General features: G+C 35.4%; 1 protein-coding gene across 1 annotated transcript in view; it reads left to right on the top strand.

The window, feature by feature from the left end:
• Positions 1-15,456, top strand: part of LOC150099474 (chymotrypsinogen A-like) — a 43,989-nt gene extending 28,533 nt beyond the window's left edge. Inside the window, exons 5-9 of the mRNA XM_090404071.1 lie at positions 2,783-2,999; positions 5,290-5,413; positions 7,060-7,216; positions 7,327-7,469; positions 15,159-15,456. Coding sequence (XP_090260197.1) covers positions 2,783-2,999; positions 5,290-5,413; positions 7,060-7,216; positions 7,327-7,469; positions 15,159-15,338 — 821 coding nt within the window. The 3' untranslated portion in view covers positions 15,339-15,456. The remainder of the gene's footprint in view (positions 1-2,782; positions 3,000-5,289; positions 5,414-7,059; positions 7,217-7,326; positions 7,470-15,158) is intronic.
• Positions 15,457-24,241: the final 8,785 nt, after the last annotated feature.

Genomic DNA, 24,241 nt, shown 5'->3' with positions numbered 1-24,241 from the left:
CTGGAGTTCAAATGGTGTTTATTTAGGATGCTCAACATTTCTAGATGTTTCATAAATGTTCTTGATATTGCTTCCAGCTCTTCTATAACAATCGGAACTGTTGTTATTGCTTTCTTGCTCCAAAGTCGTTGAATTTCAATCTCTAGATCCCTATACTTGGTCAATTTTCAATGCACAATTTCTTCTATCCTACTATTCCTTGGTATTGCCACATCAGTAAACCGCACATGTTATTGTACTACAGTGATGTCTGGCATATTATGTTCAAGATGTCTCTCTGCCTGAATTTTAAAGTCCCATAATATCTTGGCATTTTCAATAACTTTTTCAGTTATGTGTTTCTATGGGAGTTTGCAAGTTGGGAAACCATATTTCCTGCATAAGCTCCACTGTACACCTTTTGCTACCTGATCATGACTCCGTTTATATCCCGTATGGGCAATCTTTCTGCAAGAACTAATTAGATGATCCACCATCTCTTTTTATCTCTGCACAGTCGGCATTTACTATCATTACAAATCTTTTCGATCTTCGCCTTTATTTATTTATTTATTTTATTTTATTTTATACTTTATTATTATTATTATTATTAAGTCACATTATAACTCTATGACCGCAGTAAACATCCAGGTTACATTACCTTAACCATCTATAGAACATCCTCCTCCCTGTACTTCACCTTCAAAGATATTATTTATTTTTACGACAATGAGTTTCATCACTGGTTACATATGCTTCACTCTCTTTGTGCATATTTTAATATTGTTTTTGCCTTAATTCATATCTATCAGTATTCTTTATAACTAAATTTATCATTAATAAATTTTTATGAACACCTAATTTTATCACAACCTGGTAATTTGTAGTAGTAGTAGTAGAAGCTGTCTACAAACATACAGAACACAAATATATTTGTACTGTATGTTTGTACTAAATATAAAATATATGTGCGTTATGTAAAGGTAAAAAATAATATGTATGATAACGCTTTGTCAAACTTAAAAAAAAAGAAATTTAAAATGCAACATGTAATCATATTATGTATCTTGTGTAGCTGTGTGCTACACAAGATACATAATATGATTGAAAAGAAGTCAACGGACTTCTTTCCAATACACTGCTTGGAAAGAAGTCAACGGACACTCCCAATGGGCAAGGTGCATCGTGCCATGTAACGAGTCACGTGTTTGTAGTCGATATAACTTGGAAGAATATCTTGCTTCCAAGTCACTGCATCTGTGTTCGGGTGAAATAGCTGCGAGAAGGGAACTACCCGAGTTTGAAAGAGATGTTGTGATATGATGTCATGTTGCAGGCCTATCTATTTGGCAACTTGTTGACAAATTGGGCCATTTTTGGTCAATAATCAGATACATACTGAGATGGAAGCTCACGGAATTAGGTGTAGGTGATAATATGTAAAAAAAGGTGCTACGAATGATAATATGTAAAAACCGCCAATTGTCTGCCTACACGTTGAATGCCGAGTTCCAGGCATCGACTGGAACACAAATCTGCATAAAAACATTCAGAACTGATTTTCATAAGATGTATTTCCATGGTAGGACAGCAATATGCAATCCCCCATATTACCCGAACCAATATACAGCGTCGTCTTTATTGGTGCAAAAAAAAGCGTATAACAGTGAGACATGGAAGCTTGGAAAGCTGTGCTATGGAGCGACGAATCACGTTCTCTACCATCAAGTCGTTATGCGGATGGAGATGAGAAGGATGCCCGGTGAACGTCTCTTACAGAGTGCGAAATCCCTACTATGAATTTCGGAGATGGCGTTGTGATGGTATGGCCCTGCTTTGGCCTCAGATCTCTGTTTGATTGAATTCATTGAATTCAGCGAGGTATTTGAACATTCTAGACAATGCAATGTCTCCTACTTTGTTGCGTTCTACGGAATGTTTAATTATGACACAGTGCATTGTGTTTAGCTGCCTCTTTCAACAAGACGATGCACCGTGTCATAAGGCCGCTGCTGCTGTTACTGCGTAGTTTGTGGACATGAACATCACCACACTTGACTGGTCTCCACAGAACCCTGATCTTAACCCTCATGAACATGTGTGGGATGAACTGAAGCGTCGTGTGAGGTCAAGGAACGTCCTCCCCATAACAGTCGAGGACATTACACGTATACAGGAAGAACGATCTAAAATTCCCATCGATTGCTATTGTACGCTTATGGAAATATGCCCATAGGATTGCCTCAGTCATCGCAGCGGAAGGATGTCCCACATCTTATTAAGGTGGGCGCTACCTTAATAAGATGTTACTCACAGTATGATGTCCGTTGACTTCTTTCCAAACAGTGTATAATTGCAAACCATTATTGTGATTGTTACTATTCTGATATCGTAACACATTGTGCAAATTATAAGGATATTAACTGTAGTCTGAATGAATCACATGTAAGAAATTATAATATTGTTGCCTAAGTTTATAGAATGCCATGTGATTTATTTGAAAGTTAACAAAGTTCAAAAAATTAAATATTAATGTTAATCATGTTTTTGATATTTGAAAACTTTTTTTCGCGATTCGTTTGTAATACTCTCTTAAACTTTTTTGCTGAATTCCAATGGAATCTTCCTAACAGTTTTGTTGTTTGACGTTTAGTTTCCTACGTATTATTATATTAACATATAATAATAATAATAGAAACAACAACAACCTTGTTTATTTTTTGTTTTCACATATACCTTTTTAAAATATAGTAAAAAATAAACTCATGTATTCAGAGTATTACATAATTGTTTCCTTTGCTAGGCGGAGTAGTTCTACCACAAACACAGTGTGGTGTGCCGGATATACAACCTGTGATCGATGGTATGGACCGTATAGTAGGTGGAGAAAAAGCTAAGCTTGGCAGCTGGCCTTGGCAAGTAGATCTTCAAAGCAAACTCATGTCTCCTAATGGACACATGTGTGGTGGAACATTAGTCAATGCTCAATGGGTGGTAACAGCAGCTCATTGCTGCGAAGGGTAGGTTCAGTTATTGGAGGCGATCTCTATTTTTTATTATATCAGTTGGCGTCATTTAAGATCGAAATTTATTTTTCGTGAATGGAACAAGTCAAATATAGACACTAGTTTTATAATGTGATATTTTAGCTCTTGAAACAGATAAGAGCAAATTTATAAGACTGTTATTTGTCATTTTAACCCCTTATGTCATGCCTATCCACGAAAGATTGTAAACCCATAGTATATTAGTAGGATAGGTGGGATAAGAGAATCCTTTATTTATTATTATTATTACTTTATTCACATAATTGATACACAGTCAAAGCAATATACGTATCTTTCAAACAACTATTTGACTAGAGATACACAGCAATTCAGATTCTACCCAAGAATCTAAGAATGTCTGTCAGATGGCGTCGTAAAATACGGACTGTTCGAAGTAATGCCTTTTTTTTTGTAGATTATATTTGGGTCACTTCGTTGATGTTTAATTGCAGTAAATAGTTGAATAGCTTGTTTGAAATTGCACCAAGTGCACCGATAACTATTGAGATGATTTTGGTGTGTTTAAACCGCAGCATGCAAACTTCGATTGCCAGATCTCTACATTTTGTAATTTTTTTCCAGTTCTTTGTTGTTTTGTTGTTAATGTTGTTATCACTGGTACTGAGATATCGATTATCCAAACTTGTCAATGTTCCCTAATTGTGATGTCAGGTCTATTATGTTCCAAATGCAGATCAGTTTGTATTCTAAAATCCGAGAGAATATTTGCTATTTCGTTTTACAATACTGTCTCTATTTTATGCTGCCGCCAGTTATCAGAAATAGGAAAACCATATTTGATCATGGCGTATGAACTATCTACTACAGTGTTACTAATACTAGTACTACGATAGTTCAAACGTACTGCTACTACGATAGTTCAAACGTACTACTACTATCTTGCTATAGGCACTGATTAGATGATTTAATCTCATTTTAATGATCATAATGTGCATTTGCTGTTTATTATTTACGTTCAAAATTTTTGCTTTGATTGCATTAGTTTGAAATGCCTGTTCCTGCTAGAATAAATTCCATCTGTTTTTTTTAAATATCTTTTTATAATAAAGTGACAAATGCTTTGGATAAGGATGTTGCATATATCCTTATCCAAACGCCTTTGCAAAATCTAAATATATTTAGATTTTGCAAAGGCGTTTGATAAATTGCCACATGACACACAGATTGATTCGCTGGATTGGAGATTGGCTGTCTGATAGGTATCATCGAATTGTCTATGGAGGAGCGATATTCCAGAAGAGGAAATTACTAGTGGTGTACCTCAAGGGTCTTTTTTGGATCCACTGCTGTTTAATTTGTATGTAAATGATATTTGAAGAGGTCTGAATCGTGATATGCAGCTGTTTGCAGATGATGCAAAGTTGGGGAGAGCTATCAGGAGTAGTGTGGATGCTGTAACGTTGTAAGAGGACTTGAATACACTGGCTGAATGGGTGAATGAGAGGGGATGTCAATTCAATGTTTCAAAGTGTAAGGTTTTGAAATTTGGGAAGCAGAGATGTGATGTAAAATACACAGTCCGTGGAAATATCTTGAAGGAGGTAAAGGAGATGAGAGATCTGGGAGTGATTGTAAGCAATGACCTAAAATTTCGGGAACATGTTACTAAAATTGTGAAGACAACACAACGGATAATGGGAATGATGCGGAGCACATTGACTTGTAGAAGTAAGGATGTTATGGTTCCTTTGTATAAGGCTTTGATCAGGCCACATATGGATTACTGTGCACAGATCTGGTCACCTGATTTTCAAAAAGTAGAAAATGCGTTGGAAAAAGTTCAGAGGCGATTGACTAAGGTAGTTTCTGGTCTCTGGAGTGTGGTCTCTGGAATGAAGATAGATTGACAAAATGCAATTTGCAGAAATTGGTGGATAGAAGGAGGAGGAGAGATAACCTCTTAACAGCTTATAACGAGGTTAATGTCGGGGAGGTTTTGCACAGAATGGGTGAGGATAGCAGGAGAACAAGAGGTCATCCATGGAAGCTGTATAAGAAGGGTGTGAGCAAGGGAGTGAGAAGCAGGTTTTTTGCATTGTCGATGTAACTTTTTAAGCTAATATCTTCTACTTTAGAGTATTTTAGAGTAGTATTGGTCGAGGCGGTTTGCATAGCGCAAGATACTTTAATATTTTAACATTTATTTCTGAAAATATCTGCGCCAACTCCACTCTGCTAGTAGTATGTTTTTAATTAGTGTGTTATTTTAATATTCTGTTATTTATTTGCATTTGATTTTCAGACTAACACATCCTGCTCAATGGATAGTCATTTGTGGAAATCATCAAAAACATATTACAGAACCCTCGGAACAGACTCGTTCAGTTGAACGCATTATTGTTTATCCTAACTATACAGATAATATGGTGAGTATGCCTTACCGATATTATAGATGGCGCTATATTGAATATTTACTAACCGGCACACAGCGAATGTTTCTCCTACTTGGTGAAGCTGAAATCTGATAGGTAATTTAGCATAAATGCAAATACAAATCAAATCATTTTTACTTAAATTACATATCGAAAGATTTATTTATTCATTATGAAATGATTTTTTCTACAATTAAAAAAATAAAAGAAGACTTTTTTTTTAATATTAAATTTTATTAACCATCCGTCCGAAAGCGTAAACAATTTAGCAGGAAAAAATCAATGTGACGACTCATGCTTCACTAGAGACTAGATAACGAATAATGTTCGTTAATTAAACTTTTGGTATGTCTAATAAGCAGGAGATCGGTTGCTATTTAAAAAGCGGCTACTTTATTAATTGCATAATCAGTTGCATAGATGTCGCTGGTATGGAAATGATCAAATTTCAGATAGTACTTTAGCATTCTCAATTAAAATTAAAACCGTACAAGCGGATGAGATATATCATTCATATTTAACGTCGTATTCACGTTATTTCAATGAAATATTGATGGTATTATAATTTAATTAACATTTCGCATCATGGCAACCTTTACGTATAGAAATTGCAAGAGATGGATGCAATGGTTGGGTAGTGAAAACAATATCAGACAAGTAACGGTAAATGATGTTCTCAATAATGTTTGAGGAAATGGGAACCTTCGTTCCCATTTCCTCAAACATTATTGAGAAGCCCTTGCACTAAAGACAAGGTGCTGAAACTTAATATTCAGCCGAGTGATTTCTATAGAATTGCCATTGCACTGCCAACACAGATTCTCCAAAAATGTCATTTACTCTCGTTTGATGTTTAGCATTCGGAGCTGATGGGGGGAGGGGGGTGCGATAGTGAAAACTAAGAAAAACATCCCCATACCATAACATCGCTGCTATACTTGGCAGATGGGACAATACAATTTGATAAATAAACTTTTCGAAATTTGTTAACTATAAAACACGTACCCCTTTTAGTACTGTACACAACTACAAACATTTCCTGTAATCTTCCTTGACTAAATAATCAATGTTCCACTAACTCATTGTATCCCTATCGTATTAAATATTACTGATGATTTAATCTTTCTCCAAGTGGGAAACAATGTTCGTGATTTGAGGATGTTGCAACCAATAACGACAAGTATGATATTTTGCCATTCCCGACTAAATTGACACAGCATATCAACTATCTCCTTTGTATGCTATTATTTTGACTTGAAATTTAACCGGCATGCATTTCGAATAACCCGTGGTTCGTGCCATTTCAAATTGGAAACGACAATAGCTTGAAAACATGACATTTCTAAAATGCATGCATTTGTTGACATGGAAATAGTATCTCCAAAAGAACGGTATATTCACCGTTAACATGGAAATCGATATTGCAAATTTATACCAGCATTTAAAAGGTTTAAATAATAATAACAACAACAGACGTTAACAATTTTGCTCTTTCGCTCACAACGAGAAAACTGATCGACAATCTAACAAAAATTTATTCTTTTATTAATAATTGATATTTTTACTGTTAGATCAGATTTCCACACAATGCTAACGCTGGCATTTTCATGTGATTTCTCTCTCTCTTGCAATTTCTACAGGTAGGTCCAACAGATATGAGTCACGACATAGCTCTTATGAAATTGATTGCTCCTGTAAAATTCACCCAACACGTGAAGCCAATATGTCTTCCTACTCAAGGAGCTACGCTCCCAGTGGGTGCGAAGTGTGTTTCTACAGGATGGGGAATGACAAGAGGTTAGTGATTTGTTTTATTTTTCAGATGTTTAATCATTTCTGGAAGTGTGTATTGATTAAATTCATTTAATAATATTTAATAATATTTAATAATTTCATTCTTTCTTTAGGAACAGGAGGAAGTGACGTTTTAAAACAGGTTACGATGGATATCCAGTCTCCATCTACCTGTAATCAGACCGACCCTGTTCCTCAAAATCCTGATTCGATGCTTTGTCTTGCTAACCTAGAAGACAAGTTTGGTGTTTGTCACGTGAGTATTTTGTTCAATATTCTTAAAATGATTTTCCTGTTGCAATTTTATTTCTTTAGATGCAATTCAAGAACCTATCAGGACCGATCCAACTTGGTTATTGATAATTATACCTTTCAGCAAGCGGATGATAGTGAATATCTTGGAATTAACATTAAAGACAACAGTAATATGCATCAAGAGATACAGGAGAGAATTAAAAATGTCAATCGTATCTACTCCATAATCCTACGACTTCTAAAATGTGGAATTTTATCAAAAAAAAAATTAAAAAATCTCTTCCAATTTACAGCTTAGTAATAACCAGTTATGAGATATGGTCATTAATAAAGACAGGTCACAGAAAACCTATTACATTTGAAAGAAGAATATTAGGAAAGATTTTTGACCATTTTATAATCAAAATATTAGAAAAATATCGAACAAAGACATAAGGAATAATTACTAAACCTGTTTCAATGACACAACATTCTGCTGTTTATAAGAAATAAGAGAACCTGATTCAGTCATGTTTGGAGAACGAATGACCAATTCATTAAACGAATACCTACAAACAGAATCGACAGTTTTAAAAGTGATATATTTATATATTTATTCTTCCAATTAATACCGGCTACAAAAAAGTGACTCGTTACATAACACGATGCACCTTGCCCATGTGGGTGTGTACGTTGACTTTTTTCCAAGCAGTGTATATATATATTAGGACTGTATCGAAATGCTTAGAAATAACTCGATTGTGCGTTATTGTATTAATCATAACACATCTGTTATTATTATTATTATTTCCTATACACTTGCTGTGAGGGTGAGTATATATATATATGTATATATCAGTAATTGGATTTATTATTATTATTATTATTATTATTATTATTATTATTAAATAGCAATAAATCTCAACTCATTGTCATTGGACAACTTCTGCAAGGGTCTCTCATTAACTCTTAAATAAATTCATATTGCCTAAAAGCAAGTAAAACGTACCCTTGCCATACAATCCAGGAAGTAACAACCTGCAAACATTTCAGCCTGCACTTTGACTACAAATGGGATAGATGATAAACGCACATTAATTCTTCAACATGTATTACGCCTAACCGGCATATTTTTATTTTTATTTTGGTTTTGTTTTGTAACACAATATGAGCTGGTCCTCATTCTTTGCCAGCAGGAAACACGAAAATTAAAAGAATATGGAAAAAAAAAAACTAAAACAAAAAAAATTCGGTTATTTTTACTTCATAGTGTGATAATATTTCTGCAATAAGAAGGATATTAAATATACAACATAGTTTATTAAGCATAAATTTATGGTCCAGGTATATAAAATAAGTAAAATGTATAAGATAATTTTGATAAAAATTGTATATAGGATTTTATACATTAAGAATTGTATAAAATCACACGTCACTTAAGGTGCTGATACGCCATACCGTCCCAAAACAACCACTGTGTATAACACTATCTGTAATGGTTGAGTAATAGCGTTATATTACTCACCCATCTGAAAAACTCGGGCTGAGTTCCAAAGATAGCAGGCACGCACGCACGCACGCACGCACACACACACACACACACACACACACACACACACACACAATCGCAACAGGAATTCTTCCATTATTTGCACAAAGCTATCCCTATTGCTGATGCTGATAACAGCCGCGATGGTCTGAAACGCAGACCACAGCGGCCGTTATCAGCATCAGCAACTTTAATTCGTCCCAAAGATGTTCGATGGGATTGAAGCCTGGACAAGATCCGAGCAGCCAGTCCAATACTTCAATTTTGTAGGAACCAGTCTCGGACAAGCAGTGGAGTATGGGATGGAGCATTGTCGCGCTGAAACATGCAAGAGTCACTGCTGAAATAGTTCCATAGTGGCCCAATCATAAAGTTATCCAGGATGTTCAGGTAGCAGTCCAACAGACGCCATAATTTTGGGCACGTCCTCCAGTGGACCAAGTCCCATCGAACTGAATCCCCTCTTATCATTACCTAACTTCTACCAAACTTAATAGTTGGATTATGCTGTCCTGTTGGAACCGTTGCCCGGATAATCTCCAAAACGCGACCATCAGAATGAAACATTTGGAATCGTGATTTGTCGCTCCACAGAACCCTTTATCAATCATTTGCTGATGTTGATGATGATGCAAACTAGGGAGAACAATAGTCGATAAAGGCAATGTAGTTATCCTGAAGGATGATTTAAATAAATTGACATTGTGGGCAAAGAATAATAATTGTCAATTTAATGTTGCAAAATGTAAGGCTAAGCATTTTGGGTTGAAAAGGTTGCATATGGTATCTCATATTGATGATATTGGTTTGAATCAATTGATGAGGCTGGGGATTTGGGGATAATGGTGGACAAAGAGTCGAAGTTCAGAGGACATATTGCAAAAGTTGGTAAAATAGCTCAACGAATTATTCGATGTTGAAAAACACGGTAACAAGTAAAGATAAGGATGTTATTATTCCTCTCTATAAGACTATGATTTGGTCAAATCTTGACTACTGCTCACAGATTACGTCACCTAGGTTTCTTGGGGACCAGGAAGTGGTCATAAAAATTCAAAGACGAGTGACTAAGATGGTGATATGTCTGTGGAATACTCCCTAAGAGGATAGGTTGAAGATTTGTGGGTTACAGAGTTCAGTTGTTCTGCTGTTAGTTCAGTTGAACATGATATCTTTTACAGTATAAAACATGCAGCACATCCGACCTTTTATTACCAGAGTTTCTCTCTCTCTCTCTCTCTCTCGAGGAAGCGTTATTTAATGTCCAATTACCCTCACTACCTGCGTAGCCTTGTGGTAACATTGCTTGTTCCATAATGCTAGGCTTTCAGAAAAAAGAGTAAAAACCTACCACCAGTGGAAGTTTGATTTCAGTTGCTGACTAAAGGAACTTTACTAGCTCTTCTGTATTTCAATTTCTATGGTGTTTATTCTTTGTCGTAGGCATGGAGGTTTCTTTTTTCTCTCTCGGAAATTCCTCAACTAAAGAAAATCGACCATAGAATTCGCACCATTGCGGAGAAACAATGATTGATAGGTTTCTCGGTCACGAAATAGCGGCACTTGACTGCTTTACTCTCGTTACGACTTCTTAGAAATCATCGACAACCTTGAACTCGGCTATCATAGATGACTAGGGTAGAGTTTAGCTACAACCAGTTTCCAAAATAAAATAAAAAAAAAAGTTCAGCTAAAAGAATTGCACGTATTTGTGAAACGTTAGTGGACATATATTTATATTCAGCGAATATTTCTATAAAAAAAAGTTCGAACCAGAGCTCCGTCTTCAATTTCAACATTTCACATTGCAACATTGACACATATTTACAGACACAAAAACTTACAGTTTATTTGTGTCCCTAGTAAAGTAGCAGTGCTGCTCCAACCAACCAATCTACAGATTGATGGACCCAAAATAATTAAATGAATAATAAATAAAATTTTAGGGGAAGAGAGTGAGTGTACGAATATGAAAAGATAGAGCATATTAATTCGTTTATACGATTAAAATTACTATTCTACTAATTGTTGAAAAACAAATTATATCTAGTCAACAGTTTAATACCGTCAGCTTAAACAAAACAGGAAATTGTATTTATTCAAGAAATTCCCATTAAATAAAAATGCCTAATACATGGATGAATATTTCTATTTAATTTTTATCAGTCTTTATTTTTAATAATTTAATAATATATAAAATATACTGTAGAGTTCAATATATATTTGATAATTAATCAAGAGACTTCAAGAACAAAAGTTTTAGAAAAAAAATTTGTTGCTGAAGTTATTCAAGTAGATCGCATATTCTTTTTATAGTGCACAATTATTATTATTATTATTATTATCATTATTATTATTATTATTATTTGACACCTCCAGGGAGTCCAAAGACTCATATTTTGAAAACGATAAAACATATATATATCAAATCTATTTTTCAATATTTATTTATTTTAAAATAAATATATAGTTATATATTTTATAACTATATATTTAGTTATATATTTAAATATATAAATATTTATATACTCAATTAATGATGTTAGCCACAGAATCATTTGATTAATAATGTTATTATGTACAATTTTAGCGCAATATGAAACTGAGAAATAAATAAATAATTGAACATATTATTTAAGTTCGATTCTAGGGCGACTGGAAGTTTTTCTAGATCTTTTTATCAGCCACGACTAAACAAACACACGTAATAACCACAGTAATGCATTTTAATAAGTAAATATTTCATCCTAAGTAGGTTAGGACGTCGTCAGTACAGTTAATTCAAACAATACTAGGAATAACACATAGTTAGGAAGCATGATTACAAAGGAATCCCAATATGCGTGCAGTAGCATGTTATAGAATTAAATTAAAATATATCTGGAGGGAGGAAAAAAAAGATAATAAGATAACACACACACACACACATACACACACACACACACACGCACACACACACACACATATATATATATATATATATATATAATTATTTTACACAATTTTGTATGACAATTTACCATACTTTAGGAATAGCAAGAACGTCATTACCGTTTAGATTTGGTCTGTGAAGTAGCTTATATAAAGATCAATGTAGAAGTTTCATCCTTTTCCAAAGGATCCTATGGTTTGGGCTTTGAACTGCGTGTTGTGCGAGGGCAGATTTCTGTTGTTTGATAAGAAGGATATTGTCTTGTTTTTCCGAAATGCGTTTGTGAACAGATCTACCTGTCTGTCCGTAGTAAGACAATTTACAGGAGCATGGAACCTTGTACACGCCAGGTAGCATGAGGTGAGAGTTTGTCTTTAGGAGAAGGTAGCAAGTTATAGATCTGGTTGATTGGTTTGTAGGTAGTATCAAGTTTGTATTTCTTCATAATTTTTGAAAGACGTTCCGTTTAGATGCCTTTGACATAAGGTATGGAAATTCTACGGGCATGTTCTTTTCTCGGTTGATATGTGTGGGGAAGTGGCTGATGATATCTTTGAGTTGTTTTAAGATTGCATCCATTTAGTATGACTGTATTTTTGATTATTTCCAATTCTTGGTTTAGAGATTCTTCAGAGGAGCAGAATCTGTGTGCTCTGGTTACTAATGATTTAGTGATGGCAATTTTTTGAGATGGATGATGAGCAGAAGAATTGTGAATGTAGTGATCTGAACCATCTTCTTTTCTTTGGATGTGTAAATCCAGAAAGGAGATAACCTGTGGAGATTCTTTTTCTGCGTGAATTTGATGCGAGGATGAAGAAGGTTTATTTTATCTAGGAACAGGTGTAGTTCTTGTTCGGAATAACCCCAGACAGCAAAGAAATCATCAATATATCGTAGTGAAATTTTTGGTTTGGGTTTAAACGTGAAAATTTTTTCTTCAAGGCAATGTAGAAACAGGTTGGCTAAGTTCGGTGATAAGGGAGACTCCACTGCTTTTCCTTCCTCTTGCTTGTAAATTTTCTCTTTCCAAGTGAAGTATCTAGACGTAATAACAAATTTCAATAATTCGACAATATCGGATGAAAATTTTTGAGTTAACAAGTCTACCGTTTCCTTATGGGGAATATTAGTGAAGAGAGAGACTAAGGTAATCAACATGTCAGTTTCCAACAGTTTAATGTATTTTATTTTTGCGTGAAACTGTTGAATTTTTAATTGATGAGGCTGAGTGGCCTATGCGAGGACGGAAAAGTTAGATAAAAATATTGATAATTTGTATGGGCTGCTGATAGAATCCACGACGGGTCTGAGTGGAACATTATTCTTGTGAAGCTTAGGTAAATCGTATATTCTAGAAAGCCTAGCATGGTATGTCCTGAGTATTTTTTTTTTTATTGTTTCTTCATCTAAGGAAGTGGTTTCACTAAGTAACTTGCTGAGTTTCTTGATCTGTCTTTTTGTAGGATCATAATCAAGTTTTGGTTATGTAATTCGATCTCGGAGTAGTAGATTCATTTTTCGGTCATATGATATGGTATCTACAACGACAGTGGTATTTCCCTTATTGGCTCTGGTGATGATTAGGTTTTTATTAGTTTTAACTCAAAAATTTCCATCTGATATTGTGAATTATTCAAATTTGTTATTATCTCTGGTTACTTCACTTGGAAAGAGAAAATTTACAAGCAAGAGGATGGAACAGCAATGGGATCTCCCTTATCACCAAACGTAGCCAACCTGTTTCTAGAATACCTCGAAGAAAACATTTTCACGTTTAAACCCAAACCAAAAATTTCACTACGATATATTAATGACTTCTTTGCTGTCTGGGGTTATTCCGAACAAGAACTACACCCTGTTCCTAGATAAAATAAACCTTCTTCATCCTCGCATCAAATTCACGCTAGAGAAAGAAACTCCACAGGTTATCTCCTTTCTGGATTTACACATCCAAAGAAAAGAAGATGGTTCAGATCACTACATTCACAATTCTTCTGCTCATCATCCATCTCAAAAAATTGCCATCACTAAATCATTAGTAACCAGAGCACACAGATTCTGCTCCTCTGAAGAATCTCTAAACCAAGAATTGGAAATAATCAAAAATACAGTCATACTAAATGGATGCAATCTTAAAACAACTCAAAAAAATCATCAGTCACTTCCCCACACATCAACCGAGAAAAGAACAAGCCCGTAGAATTTCCATACCTTATGTCAAAGGCATCTAAACCGAACGTCTTTCAAAAAAATTATGAAGAAATACAAACTTGCTGCTACCTACAAACTAATCAACCAGATCTATAACTTGCTACCTTCTCCTAAAGATAAACTCTCACCTCTGCTATTACCTGGCGTGTACGAGGTTCCGTGTTCCTGTAAATTGTCTTACTATATATGGACAGACAGGTAGATCTGTTCATAAACTCATTTCGGAACAACAAGACTATAACCGTCTTATCAAAGCACAGAAATCTGGCCTCGCACAACAGGGAGTTGACGACCCAAACCATAGGATCCATTGGAAAAAGACCAAACTTCTACATTGATCTTTATATAAACATGAACGTTTATATAAAGAAAGTGCTGAAGACCTACTTCACAGACCAAATCTAAACCGTAATGACGTTCTTGCTATTCCTAAAGTATGGGAAATTGTCATACAAAATTGTGTAAAATATTTTTTTTATATATATATACGGTATCGTATAATCTTTTTATTTTATTTTATTATTATTATTATTATTATTATTTAGTCCAGATATGTTTTAATTTAATTCTATAACACGTTGCTGCACGCATATTGGGATTCTTTGTAATCATGCGCCTTATCCGTATGTTATTCCTAGTATTGTTTGAATTAACTGTTATGACGACGTCCTAAGATATTTAGGATGAAATATTTACTTATTAAAACTTATGACTGTGGTTATTACGTGTGTTTGTTTAGTCATGAATTCTCCACAGGCTTCATTGTACAATAAAATGTTTATTATACAGTTCCTAAGTTAGTCGTTACCACAGGCAAGTAGGCATGCAAAGTGAACTAAATTACAACTGGGTAATCCGTGAGATAGTGGTATCTTTTTTATGGTATATGGAATTGAGTCAGTGGTTTAATATACTGGTGAGCAACCATTTAGGAATTTAGCACACTTAGCAATAATTGGAATTTTTGAATAAATGAGGATATTTTAGTTAAAAAATTTCCGTTTATTTTATTTCAGGGTGACAGTGGAGGCCCTCTGGTGTACAAAGAAGGCAATAGATGGTATTTGTACGGAGCAGTTAGTTTTGGTGCAGATTTCTCTTATTTAAGTGGCCTTTGTGCAATTTCTCCCACAGTCTTTACCAGAATTTCTGCCAAAGTAAACTGGATCAATGATATGATCAGGATGTACAGTTAAATTGCATGTGATTCTTCTAAAAAAACTTTACCAAGTGGAACGTTGAATATATACTGTATATATATATTTTGATGTTTCAACTGTACAAAAATAACTTTATTAAGAAATAAAATGCCAAAAAAAATAAATAAAACCATTTGTTGGTTATTACGTTTTAAATAAAATAATTACGAAATACACAATTATTTAGAGTTTTCGGAATTACAACACATAATTCTGTGGGAAAAGCTTATCTTATATTTTCGCTAAAGTAACCTGATGAAACCATAGCTACAAGATACTTACACAAATGTTGCGTATATAATATGAATTGCATGATCATTGAGCAAACTGCAAGAAATCTGTAAATAAAAAAAAACAATAAAAAATCTTTAAAACATCAAAGGAATACTAAAATATACAAGACACAACAACAAAAACTTCCCAGGCAAAAAGGCGAAAAATATCTCACAGAAGTTTATATTTTCGCAGTAATTTCATAATATAATTAATAATTATATTATAATTATTAATTATGTTATTATTATTAATAATACACTATTATATTATTATAATTATATTGTTATAATTATTAATTATATTATTAATTAATTATATATGAAATAATTATATACCAGTAATTACATTTCAGACAGAAGTCTAAAACGTAATTATATAATTATGTCATTTTAACTACCTAAGATAAAATATAATACGGATACAAACGTGACAAGGAAAATGCAGAAATTCAATTATATTCGTGGACTATTATATTCTTGAAAAATAAAATTAGGCTTAACAATGCCCAAATATTATCAAAGAACAGCAGCATCACATTATCATGGAGAATGAGTTTAGAAAGTGTGTAACAAAGGGCAGCAAATATTTATTAGAAACGTTTATCAAATGGGAAAGATAGGACATTTATTAGAGTGTAATTTAAAGGTTTAAGTTGCCACCCCTTTATACAACTTTTTTTTTTATTTAATTTACGGAAAAATCTTTTATTTACTTTTACATAAACATTCATGAAAACCCATATAAAAGTTATTTCTCACGAAAATAAAACAATAAAATAAAACGCAAAATCGCTATTTTAATTTTATTTGTAGCTGTCCGTAAATGTAAAGCAAGAAAACTTGTCACCGAAAAAACACGTACATAAAGATACCTGTCCTGCTTGTTCTAGACACTAAGAGAAGAGATTAAGATTCCGCATTCCACCAAGTGCCAACAAGGATATAAATAACGGATTGTTATGGTATCAAAGTAGGACATTAAGAATTAACGACGATTATAATCGAATCACGTTGAGGAAAAAAGTGAGTGAAACACTCAAATGCTACTTGTAGTTTCATGCTGTTATAGCAAGGAATGTACGTATTTATTCTATTACTGTAGCGATCAGAAACAACGCGGACTCAGAAAAGGTGCAGAGTTGCTAAATTTTGCTAAAAACAGCAAATAAGATGTCTAGATTGCACATATAGTAAGAGAAAGAACGACGTTAAAATTTTCTGTACAATGGACTATCTAGAAAATACAAGACAGCAGATGAAAACGGCACATTTTGTGTTTTTCTCCAAAAGACAGAACATCGCTATTTAATATAAAAGATTGGTGCAAAAACTAGCAAAGCAGCTAGGAGGAAGCAAACATAGTAAGCGCTTACAAACGATGATAGTACTTATAAGGACTGGCTTAAAGGGGCGAAGCAAGAATGCTTTTCATCTTCCCCGTTATCTGTAGAGGACACTTTAAGGATACGGTGTTATTGAGTTATAAAGCTTTTATCATGGAAAGAGGGTAACAGCAATAGCCGAGCCTCAGTTAGAACTTCATTGACTACAGCATTGCCATCCATTACCCTCCCTGGGTAGCAATTTTAGTCGCCTCGTACGACATGCATGAGCTACATTGGTGCTATTCTTATCCCGGAAACCACACGGGGATACCTACAAACGAAAAATAATAACATAACATCACTGGACAGAAGGGTGAAGCAAAATACTTTTTTATTCCCCGTTGTCTGATAGGGAGGACGAATTGAAGGAAAGATTTATGAGCTGTAAGCTCTCCCTTGTAGTTTCATGCTGTTATAGCAAGGAATGTACGTATTTATTCTATTACTGTAGCGATCAGAAACAACGCGGACTCAGAAAAAATGCAGAGTTGCTAAATTTTGCTAAAAACAGCAAATAAGATGTCTAGATTGCTTTTGGATGGCTTTTGGCCTCTTGCATTTGAAGAGGTCAGTTTCATGATAGTTTGCTGCCTGTTTAACTAAATCGTTGGGGTGTGTAGAGATCTTTGAGAAGAATTTTTCCGCTGTAGTTTGTAGGAAGGAATAGATGTAAGGGATGTTTATCTCTATGCAGTTGGACGTTTCTCGCAAACCACGGTGCATCCATGATCATGTGCAAACACTTATTCTGCACACTCTGCAGCCTGAGGATGTTGGTGTTGGATGTGTGGCTCCAGGCTGGAGATGCATATGTTATTATGGGGCGGATCGTTGGCAGGTAGAGGAGTACTTTGAGTCTGGTATTTAGCTTCCTTTTTCTATTTATTAGAGGGTAAAGTTGTGCGATGATTTTAGATGCTTTCGCGCATAAGGCTTTGATGTGTGCGTTGAACGTTAATCTTTTGTCTAGAATTAACCCAAGATACTTTGTTTCTGTTTACCAGGGGATTTTGGTGTTGAATAGATAAAGGATCTTGGGAGTTGCCAATCTTCTGGTGAAAAGTATCGCTATACTCTTTTGCGGATTCACTTGGGTTGTGTGGGATGTCTGCCATATATATCAAAAATAAGATCGGTGCCAGCAGGGAACCTTGGGGAACTCCCGCAGAGATCCATCCCTGACTTGAAACTGTTCCGTTTATTTTGTGGAGGTAAGATTTAATTAGGTGAACAATTCTTAATGGTATGCCTGCTGAGATGAGTTTGTGTAGTAATCCGAAGTGCCATATCTTATCAAAAGATTTTGCTATGTCGAGGAAAACTGCTCCAGTGTGTTGGTGGCAATTGTAGCCGGTGGTGATGTACTCAATTATCCTATGAATCTGTTGAGTAATACTGTAATGTTGTCGAAAGCCAAATTGTTCCTTTGGAAGGATATTTAACTCGTTTATTGAGGCTTGAAGTTTGGAGAGGATGATTTTTTCGGCAATTTTGCCTAAGTTTGAGATTAGGCTGATGGGTCGATAGCTGTCAGGCAGGTGTGGATCTTTATCTGGTTTATGCACTGGGACCACATCTGAGACTTTCCAATAGCTGAGGAAATAGCTAAATCAGAACATGGCGTTGATTATGGTGGTGAGATGTACGACAGCTCTTCGGGGCAGTTTAATTATTCTATTTGTTATGCCATCTGGGCCAGGGGCTTTTTTATTCTTTAGCTTCTTTAGAACTTCATAGATTTCAGCTGGTGAGGTGTTTGCTGGTTTGTTGTTGCAGGTGTCGGTGAGTTTCAGTGCATGTCTGACATGGAGGTGGATTTTATAGACATGCTTGTTGTCCAAGTTGTCGTATGCAAGGCTATACTGTTTTTCTAGGTTCTTTGCTATCTCTTCAGCTTTTTCTGCGTACGTGTGTACTAGGCCCCTGACTTGAGTGGGGGAAGAGATTTGGTTTTTGTTTCTGAGGCTTCTTAATATGTTCCAGATGGAGTGTTCGCCGGGTGATATAGAGGCTAGTTTGGCTTCCCATGTTCCGTTCCTGTGAGCTTTAAGTGCTTCTCTAACTTCATTGTTCAGTTTGTTGAGGATCTTTTTGTCATGAGGTGGACGGGTGTTGTGGTACCTTTTCCTTGCTTTGTTTTTGTCCCTAATTAAATCCACGATGTCTTCGTGTAGTCAGTTTGGCTTAAGAGTGGTTTTGGTAGAGGTGACAACCTTTATGGCTGTGTTGATTTGCTGAGTCAGGCTTTTGTCAGCATTTTCAATTTCTTTTATGGATCTGATGTGAGGGACAGGTCCAATGTGTTCCGACAGTACTTCTGGTAGTTTTAACCATGAGATGATTGAGTGGGGGTGGGGAGGCAGCAGTTGTTCTTGCTTTCCCAGCTGGAGCAGGATTGGATTGTGATCGGATGTCAGCTCGTTCAAAGAGTCTAGGCTATACTGTAGCTTAATATTGTGTAGGATAGCAATGCCAAGTATGTCGTCTGTGCCATACGTACTATGATGTGTTAGTTCTGCGCGACCTACTGCCACTGCATAGTTTGAGCTGGAGTAGCTGAAGACGGTGTAGCCGTTTCTGTTGGTGGTTTTGCTGTTCCATGCAGGGTGTTTCGCATTTAGGTCACCCGCAATGATGACCTGCTCTTTATTACCTAGGACGGCATCCAGGTTTGAATGTAGCAGATTCTTTGGTGGAGAATTGTAAGCTGCATAAAGTGTTAGTTTCCCAGCTGAGGTAGTGGGTACTACTATTCCTGTGAGCTCTAGATTTCCGGTTGAGGGGCTGGTTACAGAGTGGTAACCAGCCCCTCATCGATGTGGCTTTTTATGAAAATGGCGGTGCCACCTCCTCTGTAGTTTATTCTGTCATTTCTGTGGAGGAGGTATACTCTAACTTTGGGCTTGTCTGCTGGTCTTAAATGGGATTCATTGATTAGAATGATATCAGGGTTGTATCTCACTACGAATTCTTGGAGTTCCAGAATCTTGTTTTTTCTAAGTCTTCTCTCATAATCCCTATTTTTCCCTAATCATAATTCCATAATTCCCTATAGATCATCGCGTGAAACGCGATGATCTGTAGGGAAACTGGGGTGCTTTTGTTTTTATGCATTTATGAGAGCTGCTAGGATGGATTGGGTTTCTTGTAGAAATCTTTTTCTGGAGTCCGATGTGGGGTTAGATTTACTGAAGTCTTGCAGCATATTTGCGAGGGAGTTTCTGATGACGGCTGCTAAATTTGGGTGGTATTGTTTCTGAGTGGCCTTTGTTGAGTGGACTACATCTGCGTAGGTCTTCGTCTGCCGTTTGTGGTTTGCTTCGATTGGGGCTTCTGGTTGTGGCAGTTGGTTCTCTATATTGTTTTGTCGACCTCTGGTGGGTTGAGGAGCTGGGGCTACTGTTACTGGTTTTTGTAGATTAGTAGAGGGAGCAGATCGTCTGTTTTTTGGGTGTTGTATGCATCCTTTGTAGTTTGCTGGATGCGGGCCCCTGCAGTTCGCACATTTAGCCAGGGAGGATTTTGGCTTGGTGTAGGTGTTTGTGGGGTGGCTCTCACAGCATTTTAAGCACTTGTATTCAGCTTTACATAATCTCTGGGCATGACCATACTTTTGGCACCTGTGGCACTGTCCTGATGAGGTCCTTTTTTTAATGGTTGTGGGCTGATTTTTAGCCCGCAAATTGATGTTGGATCATATATGTTTTTGTATGCCTGGTGGATCTCTACTAAGAAGAGTGGCATCGGACTTTTGTCTGCTCTGGTCATTCTGCTGACCTTGATGGGTGGTAGGTCTTGGTAGGAGAGATCAGAGGCTATGTCTTCTGTATGTATGTGCTCTGATACTCCACGGAGAACCACCTTCAGGCTCCTCTCGGAGTCGAGGGAGAAGGTGTGGTATTGTACACCTTTATTGTCTAGCTCTTTTGTGAGTCTGCGGTAGTCTATTATAGTGGCAGGTTGAATTTTGATACCATCGTCTAAATTCTTTGCTGTTGTGCATGCTATCTGTAGATTAGTCATAGTGGCCCTTAGTTCCGTCCACCTGTTCTTTTCTCTTAAGATAATTGGGGGCAATTTCTCTTTAGTGGAGGCAGAGTTTTGTCCGTCTTCCTTCATGCCTTCATCTGTGGGTGGTTCTGTCGTCTGTGTTTTGCGTTTTTTCCGCGGGTGGATCTCTCCTTGTTCCTGGGGGGGGGGGAACCACCAAATCCAGTTTTTCCTCTGTATTAGCAGTATTCCTCGCTTTTCTTATCGTCCCTCGTTGTGGAACACAGGTTCAAGTAGCCTGGCCATTCCACTTCAATTTTTTTTAGTAATTTTTTGAGTAGGCTTAGCGCCAGTCCTATGTCTAATGTTTCTATCAGGGCGGCGGTGTCTATTTCGGCCATAATTACATCTAGTAGGTTTTGATGGGGGTGGGAGGTTAGTCAATTACTAAGACTGAAAATTAATAATGGCGATAATGGCGAAACCTAACCTTTCGCTGAACGAATCTCACACCTGGTAAAGTTTTTTTTTAATTCACAACTTTGCTTTCTGCAATAGCTACCGTTAAAATATAAACGATGATCGTCTAACATAAACAATGCCATAGCATAATATGTCATTAATAAAAAGGTGTTTTTATAAATATTAAATATATTTATTAAAGTATCAATATTGGTCATATTTTCAAATTATTTGAACAAGTATATTCAATTTAAATACATTTTTAAAGATGTTTTGAAAAAAAAATTTAAAATAACTTTATGAAACAAACATGCCTACGGAATCATCATGATGTATTCAGAGTTCTGTGAATTCATAAGGTGTGGTCAAACAAAACAGAAAATGAAAATACCGATGTAGAAATAAGATCATGAATAAATTATGAAAGATGAGAAAGAAGAAATAGCTCAGACATTGAGAGAATGTCGACCTTGAGTAGGGAAAAGAAATAAGAACTAATCAAAAGACCAATAGAGAAAATATTATGCATCCCAATATATGAATGTCAGACGGCACTATCTAAAAAAAAAAAACAAAAAAACAAAAAACAAAAAAACGTCAAGCGACTTTCCCTATAATGAGAAACAGGAGACAAGTAGTACCATCTATTGAGTAAGAGGCAAACTATAATTAAATTATTCTTATATACAAAACAAATGATTCATTAATAACAAAAAATAACCTGTTAATTTAATTATAAGCAAATCTTGGTTAAAAGCATTTTAAACTTAACAGGATGTTAATTTCATGTGACATACGGACCGGAAATTTTGTTCGTTAACTCCGAAGTTAACGAACAAAATCGAGGGTTTTGTTATACTTTTAACTAGGGACAAAATGCAAACAATTAATTCTCTTACATTAATCCTTATATACTGAAAACAACAAAAAAAGTGAAGTGACTTTCCCGATAATGATAAACAGGAGAAGTATGATTTGACCGAAGACCGAATATTTGGTATGAATTTTGTCCGAAATACTGAATATTCACCAGAAGCAAAATACCCTCATCAAAAACCGATAAAACTTTTTAACGTGCCCATATTTTTTTGCTCAAAGCAAATGTTTGTAAAATTTAATTCATCATGCTTCGGCCAAATTGCATAATAAAATAAAAAAATTGAAAAATATGTGTAATAATACTTCATTTAAAAACATGTCAGAATTTAAATATATATATATATATATATATATATATATATATATATATATATATATATATATATATATATATATATATATATATATATTCTGACTGCTTGTTCTTGGCATGTGGTTTCATATTTTATTTTTAATTTATTTTTCTATTTCGTCGCTATGCTTGCGTTTTTTACATCATTAATCAATGATGTGTGCTTCCTTTTTCCTGCATCACCCACATATTTTGTTGTTTACATGTTTTACATTTTTTTTGCTTTTTTTTTTAAAGTTATCTCGGTTTTGTTTTCTGAGTTGTTTCTATTAGGCTTTCTTCAAGAAAGATAATATTAGGAATGTAACCTCGCCATAGTTCGAAGGCATATTGTCGTAAAGCTATTGATGATATTAACTGCTCGTTGGGTAGCGATATTCCATGTCTGGGCACCATTTGTAAACATGGCTTCATTCACTAGCGCACTCAGGATTTAATCTTTGGGGGGGGGGGTTGAGTAGACGATTTGAGAATACACACTATGCACCACGCACGACCTTTGAATGAGCATCTGCAATGATAGAAGACACGACACAACATAAATAAAGAAAACATGAATTTTATAGCGATCATTTCTTGCATTCATGCAAGAAATGAACATAAACTTGGTTGCATATTGTCCGAAGAATTTTAATAATAGAAATAAAGTAAAAAAACACCGACAAGTTTCCAACTTAGTTGTTTGGCTTCGTCAGGGCGTATAAAAGTGATACAAAACAACTTAAACTGTTTGTGAAGGAGTAAACCGAATACAAATGTATTTTTTTTTACAAATTCAAAAGAACGCGTACATCAAACGCATGGAGCGTGTATGATATCAATTATTGTTACGTAGGAACGTTCTGTAATTAGCAGAGAATTAAACTCTGGCATACCGAGTGATCTGATGAGGGTCTTGCAAATATCAGCTAGAATTAATCATTGATTTCTATTGTGGTTGTGTTTAGAACGGATGACTACTATAGCTTCGTTCGGGAGCGTAAATCTTCCTCTAGATAGGTATGGAGCTTTTCTCCCATTCGATGATATGGTTAGTACTCGAGAAATGAAGGGCTAACCCAGAGCTGTCTTCTCTGTTGTTGTTTACATCTCCGATGTGTTCTCGTTTCCTTATTTCCAAACTTCTTGAGGTCTGACCCATGTAGTTTAATTAACATGAACAGGGGATGTTATAGACACCGCCGTATTTGAAGAAGGCATTACTCTCTGTCGGAGATCTTAAATAGTGGCGGATTGTCTTTATAGGTTTGAAAGTCACTAGTATTTCAAATGGTTTGAGGAGTGTAGCAAACGTTTTTGAAACTGTCCCAGCATAAGAATGGCAACGAAGGATTTGTAACGTGTTTCTTCAGATTGTTGTTGTTGTGGGGGTCGCAGAAAAGTATCTTATGGATCAGATTTTTTGGATAACCATTGTCTATCAGGGTTTTTGATAAATGGGATAATTCATCTTTGAGATCTTTTTCTTCTATTGTGATACGAGTAGCCCTATTTTTGAGCATCTGTACGATGCCCAGTTTTTGAGAAATGTGGTGCGAAGAAGTGAAGTGCAAATAT

Source organism: Typopeltis vanoorti, chromosome 14, assembly GCF_054136105.1.
Source record: "Typopeltis vanoorti isolate ZY-2024b chromosome 14, IOZ_Tvanoo_1.0, whole genome shotgun sequence".
NCBI lineage: Eukaryota > Metazoa > Arthropoda > Arachnida > Uropygi > Thelyphonidae > Typopeltis > Typopeltis vanoorti.
The sequence above is the reverse complement of the archived record's forward strand: the minus strand, read 5'-3'. Positions and strand labels throughout refer to the sequence as shown.